At 49.3% G+C, this 13538-nt stretch overlaps 1 protein-coding gene across 1 annotated transcript in view; it reads left to right on the top strand.

Annotated features, from left to right (window-relative positions):
- Positions 1-13538, top strand: part of gpc4 (glypican 4) — a 38122-nt gene that overhangs the window by 19560 nt on the left and 5024 nt on the right. The window contains exons 2-8 of the mRNA XM_064326259.1: positions 3566-3724; positions 8974-9371; positions 9922-10087; positions 11015-11145; positions 12130-12282; positions 12966-13090; positions 13327-13499. Of these exons, the coding sequence (XP_064182329.1) occupies positions 3566-3724; positions 8974-9371; positions 9922-10087; positions 11015-11145; positions 12130-12282; positions 12966-13090; positions 13327-13499 (1305 nt within the window). The remainder of the gene's footprint in view (positions 1-3565; positions 3725-8973; positions 9372-9921; positions 10088-11014; positions 11146-12129; positions 12283-12965; positions 13091-13326; positions 13500-13538) is intronic.

Genomic DNA, 13538 nt, shown 5'->3' on the forward strand with positions numbered 1-13538 from the left:
AGGAGGGGGGCGTGGGGAGGGGGGGGATTGCAGGAAGGGTGGCTTGAAGTAAAATGAGATGAGAGGGCAGAAACATTGGGCCTGTGGGAATTTATTAGTCCCGACTCAGAGGAATAGTCTTGGCTGCTTGTGCGAAATGTGTGTGCGCATCTGTGTCAGTGTGTGTGTGCGTCTGTGTCAGTGTGTGTGTGGGTCTGTGTCAGTGTGTGTGTGGGTCTGTGTCAGTGTGTGTGCGCATCTGTGTCAGTGTGTGTGTGGGTCTGTGTCAGTGTGTGTGTGGGTCTGTGTCAGTGTGTGTGCGCGTCTGTGTCAGTGTGTGTGTGGGTGGTAGATCTGTTGGACAATGCGCAGGGAGTCGAGAGGTCACAACCTTTCTCAGAGGAGTGGCTGTTAACCTTTGACCCTGCTGGTTCAGCCTGCAGGGGGAGGCGAGGCTGTGAGGTCTATCTGGGGGGGGGGGGGGGATATCCCCCCTCCTTCTCTCATCCCATTCTGTGTCAAAAATTAGGTGCTGTGGGAGGGAGAGGGAGGAAGTGACTTATTTTGTGAACAATTTAAACAGGAAGGCGGTTACTACCCAGACAGGAAGTGTGGAGATGAGACATCTTGACAGCTGTCATATGTGTCTGGATTCTCATTATTTATTTATTTATTATTTCACTGTCGTACATGGTTTCTTAATTGCTGGATTTAATTTGTCAGTATTTAAAATAAATACTTGTAATGAAGTAAAGAAACTTTATAGATTACTATGTCATTCTTTGGAATTTACCATCAGCCCACAGTGCAATTAAATGGGATGGGAAGGGAAAATTAGAGCAGCGCTCTTTAGAAGGAAGTTAATAATCTGAGTAACAGGAGGGCAGGGAGCTAATTTGCTGACCCTTGACCTTTGACTCCTGACATATGGGCTCTGTGTCTGAACCCCTTGGTTGAGGTCATCTGTACAGAGAAAGAATGAATGGGCTGTTTCATGTCCCCGTTGCCTCAGTTCTGTGGTGGGGTAGTCTGACTAGGGGCAGTGAATAGCTGAGCTACTGTATGTGTAATGTGGCTCAGTCTTGTTTACTGAAGCAAACGAGAGGGGCACAATCAGGCGATTCAGATACGCGTTTCTGAAAAACCCAGTGCTGTTTTTTTATGTAATTGGAGTATTTCTGCCGGCTTTTGTGGAAAGTTGGAGAATGTCAGTGCAGAGAGTTTGGACGCTTGCCAGAACTGGACTGATTTTGGCGCAAGGGTGGTGGTTACGCCGGTCGCCAAAACTGAGATGTTTACATACTCATTAAAGACCGACTTTATAAAGTTTGTCTAACTTGGGGAACCATACCGAAAAAGGCACAAACCCCAGACTACTCTCTCTCCGCACTCAGTGTAGTTAGAGTATGGGCTCTTGAACCCAACTGTGGCTTGTTGGGTACTTGGTGGGTTTAGCTTAAACACACTTCCTGTTTTGCTGGTCACTAGTGTTGGGCACTGTTGTGATCAGTGAATGGCATTCAGATGTTTTTTTTTCTAACTTTTTTGTGGTTTGGCATTTCGCATGGGGTAGGACTCGGTCCCACCCATGATGGCTGATTTGGACGTGATCCTGAAGGGCCAGAGGGTGTGATGGTGGGATGGGGGCCAGAGTAAAGAGGGACGAGCAGGACCTCAGATAAAGTCCTTTGTTTCCTTTTATCTTTCCCTTCTAGAAGGAAGGGGGAGTGGAGTTGCTGGCGGGGGGTGGGGGGGGGAGTGATTGTACAAGGACCTGACAAGAAGCAAATGGTCAGGGAGCCTTACGGACTCACTTATTGGCTGAAAGAGATGTGCCAGTGTCTACATGTGTGCCTGTGGCTGTCTGTGTGAATTCATACCTCTGTCTCTGTTCATAGGCAGACGCTTGTGCGTGTGTGTGTGTGCGTGTGTGTGCGTGCATGCATTTGTGTACGCGTGAGAAGGCCACACTCCTGGTTCTAGGATTTGTTGTGGTAACCAGGAGGTGATGTGATGAGGAGCAATGAGAAGTTCCAAACACAACTGCCGTACAGGAGTAAGAAAACAGCCCGGTGATGGTGTCACTTCTCTCGTGTACATCATTAGCACAGGGCTGGTGACGTGCGTTACTATTGTGCTGTTGATGCGCTAGTACTCTGGGGAGTCAGTGGATTCAGTTTAAATCAGAACTAGCCGCTGAATAACCTTCAGAACAAGAAGCTGAATGGGATTACAACTGATTTTACCTCAGATGAGTTAGGAGTGCATTGAAATTGAACACGCAGCTGCGGCTCTGCAATCTGGAATACTGCAGAAAAGACCACTACTAAAGACGATTTGGCTACGCACTCCACATATCCTTTCTGGCTTGGTTATGGAATTTCTGTGTCTGTGTCACTCATTAAAGATCTGTGGTTCCAGCACTGGAGGGTTGGGTGCAGTGATAAAGTAGAGAAGAAACGGGTTGCGTAACTTTCAACATGAGGTTTTTAGATTTGATGTCTTGTTTGCTGATCAGCTTGTGTACGCCGACAGTGTGAAGCACATAGTTTGACATCTGATCTTGGGAGAAGGTCTTCGCTGACCTGTTCCAGAGTGTTGGCAATGTGAAGTATACAGAGTTTGCCGTCTGGTCAGCGCAGAGGATCTGTGCTGGCAGGAGAAATCGAACGGGCCGCTGGGGCAGGGTGGGTGAAAGAGCCCCTGTGTTCTCTTAAAATTCCAGCCGCTGCATTAAAAGGGGGGAAGAAAAGCGAAACTTTATTGCAGCCGCAGGTCTGCGTCAAACCTCCTGTTTTCCCTCCGTTTCGCTGCGTTCAGCGACGGGCGATCTGAACACTTTGAGCAGTTCTGGTTGGGACCGATGGTTAGACGGGCCCCGGTCTGTTTTGCACCGTCGCTGCAGTCTGACGAGCTTCAGGTCTTGGTATGTGCGGCGAGAACCTGTGAAGTTGGGGAGTGAGAGGGAGCAGTGTGTGCGAACATAAAGAAAATGGCGGTCAGTTCTCTCCCAAAATAAGAGTGGCATACCGACACTTCCTGTCCCGGCCTGAAACGCTGATACTCCTGGGAGAGGTAACCTGTTGTACAAATTAACAACATGTGTAGCTACAAGCCAGTGTCTGGGAGACGGTAGTGATCTCTGACCCCTGTTATTTGTAATGAATATCTACTGTTATTACCTGTTTTTTTTTTAACTATGAATACTAATTACTATTTCTTGATGCAACTGAAAAAAAAAAAATTGAAGCAAACTTACTAGGTTGTTCTGAGAATTTTGAGACAGTTCCAGTACATAGAGCTCAATGAGAGCTTTGCATGTATATAATAATATAATAAAATGGCACAGCACTAACAATTTGTTTATGCAGAATATCCTTGGGTATATCCATGAAAATGTAACTGAAGAACAACACACACTAATCAATTTTTCCCAGTTATAAGCACAGCATTGTGGTTAATGATTTTGAACCCGCTTGTTGAGTTAAAAGATGATTACAGTACGCAGAGCTTGACGAGAACTTTAAACACAAAAGAAAGAGAACCCCACAGTGACAGAATGTCCACCTGTGTGCCTCCCGTGCAGGTGCACACCTGAAGGTGTGTCCTCAGGGGTTCAGCTGCTGCACGGTGGAGATGGAGGAGAAGCTCAGCCAGCAGAGCCGCTCTGACCTGAAGGCCCCTGTCAACCAGCTGAGCTCCAGCCTGCAGAGCACCTTCACCCAGAGGCACCGCCACTTCGACCGTGAGTCACGCGCAACCGCACGTATGCACTGACACACACGCACTGACACGCGCGCGCGCACACACACACTGACACGCGCGCATGCACATGCACCCACACACACACTCACACGCACACACACATAGACTCACACACTCACACGCTCAAACACTCACACACACACACACACACACACACACACACACACTCACACATTCACACACACACATGCACACACTCACACGCACACACTCACACTTGCACGTACACACGCACACGCACACACTCACACTCGCATGTACACTGTCACATACACACACACAGACTCAGCTGCCCCAAGGCACTGCCAGATTTGGTTGGGTTACACGTGCGCTCGCAGTTTGCACACAGACACACGTGCACATGTACACGTGTGTGTGTGTGTGTGTGTGCGCGTGTGTGTGTCTCTCTCTCTGTCTGTGTGTGTGTGTGTATGTGTGTGTCTCTTTCTGTGTGTGTGTGTGTGTGTCTCTTTCTGTGTGTGTGTGTGTGTGTGTGTATGAGGTGGTGCTCTGTGTGTACGGGGATGTATTTTTAAGTGCGAGACAGGGAGAGAGATATCAGATTTCCTGGGTGGGTGGTTCTGTGGAAACTGACAATAGCGCTGAGTCACCAGGCTCCTTACCCCAACTCTCGGGAGAAGAACACCCCTTTCACACTGATTTACCAACCCCCCCACTGCCCCACCCCTCAGTGTGATTGTCATACTGGCTGCTGCCACACTGGGCTTTCATGTGTGGAGGGGTTTGTGGAACTTCAGTAAAACCTGTGACCTCAGTGTTCTTACATTGCTCTGTCCCTCCCTCAAAGATTCAAAATCCAACTCCGCTTTCATTTGCCTGGCTGGAGAGCTCCGTCCTTGCCAATGTTTTTATAACAATTCAAGGTGCCTGACTCCCTGGTGTGTGTGTGTGTGTGAAGGAGAAAAATAGGGTGTGAACCTGTGTATTGCAGCCAGATGTGAGAAAGAATGTGACGTGTTGGAATTTGGTGGCTGCCAGTGCCCCTCCTTTCCTCTCCTCTCCTCTCTTCTCCTCTCCTCCCTTTTGTGCCCTTCCTCCCTGCAGGTCTCTATCATCACTCTTCTCCATCTCTTCACTTGTCATCTGCTGAGTTTTTTTTGTTCTATCTCCATCCTTCCCTCAGTGGGTCTCCGCTGTCTCTCACTCCTGTGTTCTGTTGCTTGTACTTGCTGCACATTCCTTCATGTATCACATAACCAGTTATAACCTTATGAACACATTCCTCCATCTTTCTTTATATAACACCATTCTTTTTCAGTATCATACAGTAAAGGCAACCAGACATTCACCTTCACAGTCTTGTCTTTTTTCCACTCACTCACTCACTCATTCCCTCGTTCTCTCTCACTCCCTCACTCACTAATTCTCTCTTTCTCTCTCACTCACTCACAGAGCTTTCGCAGATTAAGTTTGTTGGCCAGACATGCGTAACTGTATAAACTCACTGTGGGAAGCTGCTGTAACACGGTCCTTGTACGCAGTGTGAACACACAGAAAAGCATTCGCACACGCACTCACACACTGTCACCGCAGGCCCGGAGGTTGGAGTCAAGGCCGATTTAATTTGAGGGGCCAGAAATAGTTTCCTCCCCGGCCTCTGGCTCCACCCCACCCTCCCGACTTCCACAGAGTTGCAGTGACCCCTCGATGTGGACTTGTCTGGCAATGTAGCGCCAGGGGTTTGTGGAAGGATTACCCCCCCCCCCCCCCTTTCTTGTCACACACGCACACAGACACACACACACAACAGCGGGGGTGGAATCCCTGTGGTAAAAGAAAACGGAAGTTTAATTGGCACAAATAGGGAGCAATTACTGCCTGAGATTGGGACAGGAAGCGAGGGACAGGAAGTGCGAGACAGGAAGTGCGAGACGGGGGCAGGACCCACGGCGGTTTCCCTCTGCGACGGCGGGTTTTGGCAGCGAGTTCTCCGCGACGCTTACTGAAACGTGGCAGTATGGTGACGCTGCTCTTTCGGCTGGAATTGAAATGGACAGACGGAGAAAGTGCTCAGGGGGACAGACTGAAGATGGACAGATGCAAAAAGAGAGAGGGTAGAAAAAGAGACAGACGAAAGAAGACTTATTTGGTTCTTTTGCTCTTTCTACTCTTCGTTCACGTCTACTATCTTCAACGAAATCCCTAACTTCTTGCGCTTGCCCTTGCAGTGGCTTCATCAGTCCAAACCAATCAATCAGACTATTTGAGCGCGCAACCCCCCCTTTCACACAAATGTCATTTATTCCTTTTAACCCATAACCACATGAAGGAGCAGGATGTTTGTTCATGACCAAACAAAAGGCAGAACACCAAACATATCTCCAAACAAATCGCCTGCCCCACATCATACAGGAAGAAAACTTTAATGATGAAGCAGGATTCCAGGGTTGGGGGTCCCTGAGACCCTGTCCAGCTGAATTATCCTGTGATGGATGGTTAATTGCTGTTTTGGTGGTCCTGATCTTATCAATTACTCTCAGAATTTGGTTTGCCCCTCATCATTGTGGCCATTCTGGGCTCTGGCTGCCGCCCCCAAGAGTAGTTATAATGGACCAGATTCATATCAAAGCGTGAGAGAGGCTCCCCTGTCATTGGGTGGGGCAAGAGAACCCACTATATTCTAATGGTTGTTTTATGGCTCATGAGTCATTTTGATGCTCCGTTCAACACGTCTTGGCAAACGATGTTAAACAGGGAATTGGTGTTGAGTTCTGGCCCAGAAAGACTGAGCTGGCCCAACGTGCTTTGTAGTGGGAGTGTCTCCCCCCCCCCCCACCCCCCATGAGGAAACCTTTATGGTGAGCCCCCCACCCACTCGTCCAGCGACCCCCACTCACTGACTTTAAACTTGTGGCAGCGGTGACATTCCAAGGGTGGGGGCACTGAAGGACTCTTTTTGTTTTAATCTATGGAGCGTGGAGCCTGCTGCCCTCTCCAAGTTTATGTATGGGTATGGGAGGAGGCACAGGGGGGTGGGATTGGGGTGAGGGGGTGTGTGGGTGGATGGCAGGCACAAGGTAGATAGAAGGACTGCGGTGTTTCTGGTATCCTTGGTGACATAGTGGGGGGTGGGTTGGGGGTCTTTATAAAAAATAAAAAAATAAAAAAAAGGTCCTCAACTTCACCCACCCAGTCTCCTCCTCCTCCCCCCCCACCACCCCTCCCTCCCTTTGCTGTTCTGTATGTCAGTCTGAAGTGGAAGTGACAGGATTTGCTGGACACCGCGTGGTCGAGAGGCAGGAATCCGTCTGCGAATCCTGGTAGTGAAAATGGACACAAGGTCTTTTCTAGTCGGTACATTAGTCCCCAAATGGGGCTTTACAATTTACATTACAGAGAATATCTGGAGATTTAAAATATAAAACACACGTTCTGAGAGGGGAGGGGGTAAAAAAATGGCATTTGTTTGCTTTTCAGTGGTCTTGGTGCAGAATTCTAATTTCTCATTGTTTAGATTAGAGAAGCAAGTGTGTGTGTGTGTGTGTGTTTGGGGGGCAGTTGGTAAGGGTGGTGGACAAGGGGGCTGGATTATTGGGGGGTGAACGGCATTCCACAGGATGAAGTAGGTCATTGTTCCCTGTCCGCTGAAGAGAACCCTCTGAAGAAACTGATGAAGTGAAAGCAAGAGAGGGAGAGATGGGGGGGCAGGAGGGGGTACAGGTCTTTTTTTTGGGGGGGGGGGGGGGCACGCAATGCATTATGCAGTAATCCTATTGAAAATGCCACAGAAGGACAGACTGAGAGGCAGGGAGAAAGAGAAAGGAATGGAATGTGACAATGACAAAAAGGGAGAAAAAAAAATCCAAAAAAAAAAAAAAATGCCATTGATGGTGGTCAGTCTTAACCGGCGCGCTGGAGGTCATTACTGCCCATAGAGGTCGGGGGAGAGCCAGGCAGCCATCCCTGCAAGCTCAGCTGCTGTGTGAAGGCAAATGAGAGACCCCCCCCCCACTCCCTCGCGCTCCCTCTGTCACTCTCATCTCTTCTTTCTCCTCTCCTCCCATCTTACTATCCCAGACAGTCTTCTGCTTTCCATCTTCTCCCATCCTGCAAAAACACTTGTTTTATATTCTATATAAGTTTTATGTACATTTATATATACTATACACATTTATATATATATATCAATACATTAAATTGATATTGTATATAATTAGGAAAGAAATATATGTATATACATATATATATATATATATATATATATATATATATATATACACTGTATATATTTTCTTAAGGACCAGCCCTGCTTTGTAAGGGTCTCTTCTTCTTTGGTAGAAAGAGCTCCTTGTGCTACTCTGAACCGGGCTTTTTTGGCAGCAGCAGTGGTTTTTCCAGATTGTTTAAATGCAGGTGCAGCGCATTTAGAGCTCTGCGGCGGGGAGCACTAAATCTCTCTCCCGAGTGTCATTCTACTGCCTGAGTCATATTGGCACACGCGCATTCACGCAGCGCTAATACATCTCAATTACTCCGCTGCACTTGCTGCAGTCTGGTTGTGTGTGCGTGTGTGTGTTTGTGCGCACGTGTGTCTGCGTGTGCTTAAAATGCGCAGTCATGCGTTGCGAGCGCAGAGGAATCTGTCTGTGCTGCCTCTGGCCTGGAGGGTTGCGTGGGAGGCTCTTGCCTGTCGCGCAGATGAACTCGCTGTTGCAGGTCTGGAAATGGGGGATTTTTTTTTTTCTTTTTAACGCGCACAACATTTTCTTTCACCTCGTTTGTCAGTATCAGTGTCACACGTTCTCCCGCTGGTCTCTGTTCGGTGGAGGCAGGCTCAGTTTGTGTCGACCACGTGTGGCACTGTTCTGCAGTCACAGGTGGCTGATCAAAGCCAAAACAGGGAACTTATAACAACATATTAGAACAATGAATTTGGGCCTCAACTCACCTGGTTTTATGAATTGGTTGCTGATTTTTAAGATGAAAACGAAAAATCAGCGCACTACCTGTGCCTTTGTGGGGCCAGGGTTGGCCAGCCCTGTCCCACAGCGTACAGTCGCACTGTCTCTCCCACTCTGTCCCCCTGGCCCATCTCTCTTTCTTTCTCTTTCTTTCTCTCCCTCTCTCTCTTTTGCTCTCTCACTCTCACACTCTCTCACTCTTTCACTCTCTCTCTCTCTTTTGCCCTCTTGCTCTCTTTCCCTTTTTTTGCTCTCTCTCTCTTTCTCGCTCTTTCTAACTCGCTCTCTCTCTCTCTCTCTCACGCAGAGTTCTTCCGCGAGCTGCTGGAGAACTCGGAGCGCTCGCTGCACGACATGTTCGCGCGCACCTACGGGCTGATGTACGTGAACAACGCCGAGCTCTTCCGCCACTTCTTCCAGGACCTGAAGCGCTACTACGTGTCGGGCGGCGGCGCGGTCAGCCTGGACGCCGTGCTGGCCGACTTCTGGGCCTCGCTGCTGGAGCGCATCTTCCGGCTGATGAACGTGCAGTACGAGTTCTCCGACGCCTACATGGAGTGCGTGGTCCGCCACACCGACCAGCTCAAGCCCTTCGGCGACGTTCCGCGCAAGCTCCGCCTCCAGCTGACGCGCGCCTTCGTCGCCGCGCGCACCTTCACCCGCGGCCTGTCCGTCATGCAGGAGGTGGTGGGCAAGGTTTCCACGGTGAGGAGGAGGAGGAGGAGGAGGGGCCGGGGCACACGAGGCTGGGCGTGTGGGGTGGGTGGGTGCAGGTGAGAGGGACGGGAGGATTGAAGGGGAAACAAGGGAGGAAGTGGTAGAGTTGGAAGGAGAGTTAATTGTCCCAGTGGACTATTTTGCTTTGCAGTGGGCCACAATGAATTGACACAGACAGTCAACGATTACATAGAATTTAAAAAACCGATCGGTTGAGGTGAGATCAGTTTGCTGTGCAATGCACACGCTCTATGGACAGGAACTATGGCTAGAGGAATGTGATGGAAGTGCGTATTGTAAGTAGGGACGGGGGGGGGGGTTGTTGAATGTCTGCTGGAGAAAGGGAAGAGCAAGAAAGGAAGCCATGGGAGAGGGGGATTATCAGAAAGTGTGAGGTAGAGGATAGCTTGAAGGCGAGGTTGCGGAGTGCAGGTGTGCATGTCTGTATTTGTGTTTTTGAGTTTACCCTGCTGCCTGTCTCTGTAGGGACCGTGTGGTTAACGCTTTGGTCTTGCTCTCACTCCTCCCCCCCCCCCAGGTGAGCGCGTCGCCGGGCTGCGTCCGTGCTGCCATGAAGATGCTCTACTGCCCTTACTGCTCCGGGCAGGTGGCCCTCAAGCCCTGCCAGAACTACTGCCTCAACGTGCTGCGCGGCTGCCTGGCCAACCAGGCCGACCTGGACTCCGAGTGGAACAACTTCCTGGGTGAGTGGAAGTGGGGGGGGGCAGAAAATATGGCACGTGGGTTCCAGGGTTCCCTGACAGCGAATGCCAACTTAGAATGAACTTCAATATGAAGAAACACAATGACAATACCATATATAGGTCACCTCTCTAGGGGTATAACTAAACTCCACTTTCAGGCAAATGTGGGGGGTAAAGTTGTTTTATGTGCTCTGTTTAACTTGTACATTTAACATACAATTGTATAGACCATGTTATATTTGGATACGTACTCACTTTTTGGACGAAAGTGTTGTTGTCTATGTGGGTTAGGGGTAGGCCACATACCAGTCGGGAGGTGAGATGTGCAGCATGCTGATTTAGCTAAGAAATGGCTGAAATCTTGTTTTGGCGAAAAGCAAGTTTACTAATAAAAATGCTAATTTGGTCTTTTAAGTGGCTTTTTGAAGCCTTGGGCGCTGGGCTTGTTGCATTATTTCCCTGGACACCCCAGCTTATAGAGAAAAGAGCAGTAGGCCGTGCGCTGGAGTCTGTGAGTCTTTCTTAGCCCCCCGAGTCACAGCTTGCCATGTAGTTTGGACCTGGGCGTCACTTCCCCACACAGGCCCTTTACTGCCATTTTATTGGGGCGCCTTGTTGAGTCTGACTCTTTTATCAGCCTTGCGCACATCCCAGACTGCCTCTTCTGCCTTGTGCTGCTTGGTGCTGGCTCAGTGCTTCCCCCTTGAGGTGAACAGGAGTGATGACTGGAGAGAGTTTAATGGAAGTATATAGTCGGAGCATTATTTTATTTGGTAGGAGTCTGTAATACTGTTTTGGCCCACTGAGAAAGAAGTTCTAATGTTGTGTGTTAGGAAGGCAGGGGTACAACTGAAGTACTTTTTCTTTCCATCTGTGACTCTCCCTCCTTCTTCTCTTTTTCTTCATCTGTTTCCCTCTCTCTTACAGATGCCATGCTGAGTCTGGCTGAGAGACTGGGGGGGCCCTTCAACTTTGAGTCTGTGATGGAACCCATTGATGTGAAGATCTCTGATGCCATCATGAACATGCAAGAGAACAGCATGCAGGTGTCACAGAAGGTAGGTCCCTGTGTGTGTGTGTGTACTGAGGTGAACTTGGTGCACTTGACACGCGGGTAGTCTGCTGATGTTTATATCCCTCTCTGGTTGTGACTCTGACTGAGTTGCTGTAGTTTGGGGTCAGGGCAGTGGTTTTAGCTTAAGCATTTCCTTGTAAATATGCCTTCCCAGAAATAAGCCACGATCTCAGGCGAAACCCAGACCATTCCAGAACATCGACCTGTTGTGCAAATATCACTCTGTGCCTTTGCAGTTTTTGTTGTTTTTCAGCAGTGAATGGACTGGAAGGGGAGGGTGGCGGGGAAGGGGGGGGGGCGGTGTGGTGGATCGGAGATTGGTTGAATTCCAGAGTGTGGCGTTATGCTGGGAGAACTCTCACTCACGTGCAAACGTTGTTCCGGAAGGGGGTGAGAAGGGCCAGAGTGTCGAGGGTAACACTGTGCGAAATGGCTGCCTGTCCTGTGACCGCTGGCCCATGAGCTGACAGGGGGTACTGTGCCTGTGGGGGTGGGGGGTTTGTGTTTCTGGGGTGGCCGTAGCTGTGCCTACTTTCTCTCCCACCCTATAGCTGTAGTCTCTGCTGGATATTGGTGGGTTTCTGCACTTAAGTGCTCAATTTAATGTCATTGATCGGCTCAAGACCCCACATACCATTGTTCCCAATGCCTAAATTGGCTACTGATGGAAAGGAAACAACAAAAACAGACACTGTGGACCTCTAGAACTGGTGTTTGACATTGACATCTCTTGGGTGTCTGGAAAGGGAAATTTGTGATATTAATTTCCAGAAATTCTGTCAAGTGTTATGTTTTAGCCAGTATAATCTTATAGGCCACTAGTTACCTTTACTCAAATTACTGCCTCCTCTTGCTTCTCTGATGTGCAGGTAACTTTGAGGTTTTTCAGGGACTGCTTGGAACCATGAGTGAGTCCACCATGCTGCGTGGCTGATTTTGACTGACAGCCCCCCCCCATCTGTTCCAGGTGTTCCATGGTTGTGGGCAGCCCAAGCTGGCCGCGAGCTTCAGGTCCCGACGCTCCTTGAAAGAAGGAGGTGGGGCTTTCACCGGACGATTTCGCCCCTATACCCCTGACGCCTGGCCCACCACAGCTGCCGGGACCAGCCTCGACAGACTGGTAAGACGCCATTTTAGGTGATGGATAGGTGCCGTCCAGACCATCCAGCTCTACCGGGGTCTTAAAAGACAATCGTGGATGGGCACAGGCCCTGGAGATATTTTTGGGTTTTTTTGGAAAGAATGTGTTTAGGCTGTTTAGCCTGTGACTTAAACACAAAGGTGAAATGCAGCAGCTCCTGAGAACTGGAGTTTGAGATTGAGATCCCAGCTGCAGGGCTGCCGTCATTTCCAATTCAATTTAGGCAATTCAGGAAATTAAATCCAGTTCATGAATTGCATAAGGCCCATAGTTTCAGCTCGCTGTGATGATGGTAAATTATGCATGTCTTTGGTCTGTATGACTGCAAGCAAGAACAAAAAGTCAAAGGTTCTGAGGATGGACCTGTTTGAAAATCAGCTTCTCTTAATTAGATTTTTTAAAATTAATTCAGTTTGTAAAGCTGCTTGTTCTCACTTGGCATAGTATTTGCATGCCTCTCCACATGTTAAAATGGTTGAAACAATACAATAAAGATGTATGGTACGAGCTGCAACTAATGTTGAACTAGTGTAATGCTTAGCCAAGTTAACAGGCATTCTTCAGGCTTATTTACCCAGAAAAGGGGGGGGGGCACAAGTGTGTGCTGAAATTAGATTGGTAATATGTACGCCTGTTCTCCCTCCCTCTCCCCCTCTCTGTAGGTGACGGATGTGAAGAAGAAGCTGAAGCACGCAAAGAAGTTCTGGTCTACGCTGCCAGAGAGAGTGTGCGCAGGGGAGCAGGTTGCCCCCGGCGACGAGTGCTGGAACGGCACCGCCAAAAGCAGGTGAGGGGGGAGGGAGAGGAACGAAGAGGGTGTTGGAGGAAGGAATGGATGAACAAAATTGTCAAAACAGTCAAAATTGTTCTTGCTCACTACAGAATATGACTACAGAATGTACCATCAGTCATCTGCGGAATTCCAGTGCATTCACGGCCTTGTGAAAAGATACAGATTTCCCAGCTGGAATACACACCTTCCCCTCCCTCTACCCTAATTCCATCCCCTCCCCCTTGCCTCAGGTACGAGTCGGTTGTCATGGGTAACGGCTTGGCCAACCAGGTGTCCAACCCCGACGTGGAGGTGGACATCACAAAGCCGGACACGGTGATTCGTCGGCAGATCGCAGTGCTGAAGGAGATGACCAGCTGGCTGAAGGCTGCCCACAGCGGCAATGACATCTCCTTCGACACCGGTGAGGTCACCCCCCGCCCCCCCCGCACCCCCCCCGCCC

The sequence above is a fragment of the Anguilla rostrata genome, chromosome 3 (assembly GCF_018555375.3).
Source record: "Anguilla rostrata isolate EN2019 chromosome 3, ASM1855537v3, whole genome shotgun sequence".
NCBI lineage: Eukaryota > Metazoa > Chordata > Actinopteri > Anguilliformes > Anguillidae > Anguilla > Anguilla rostrata.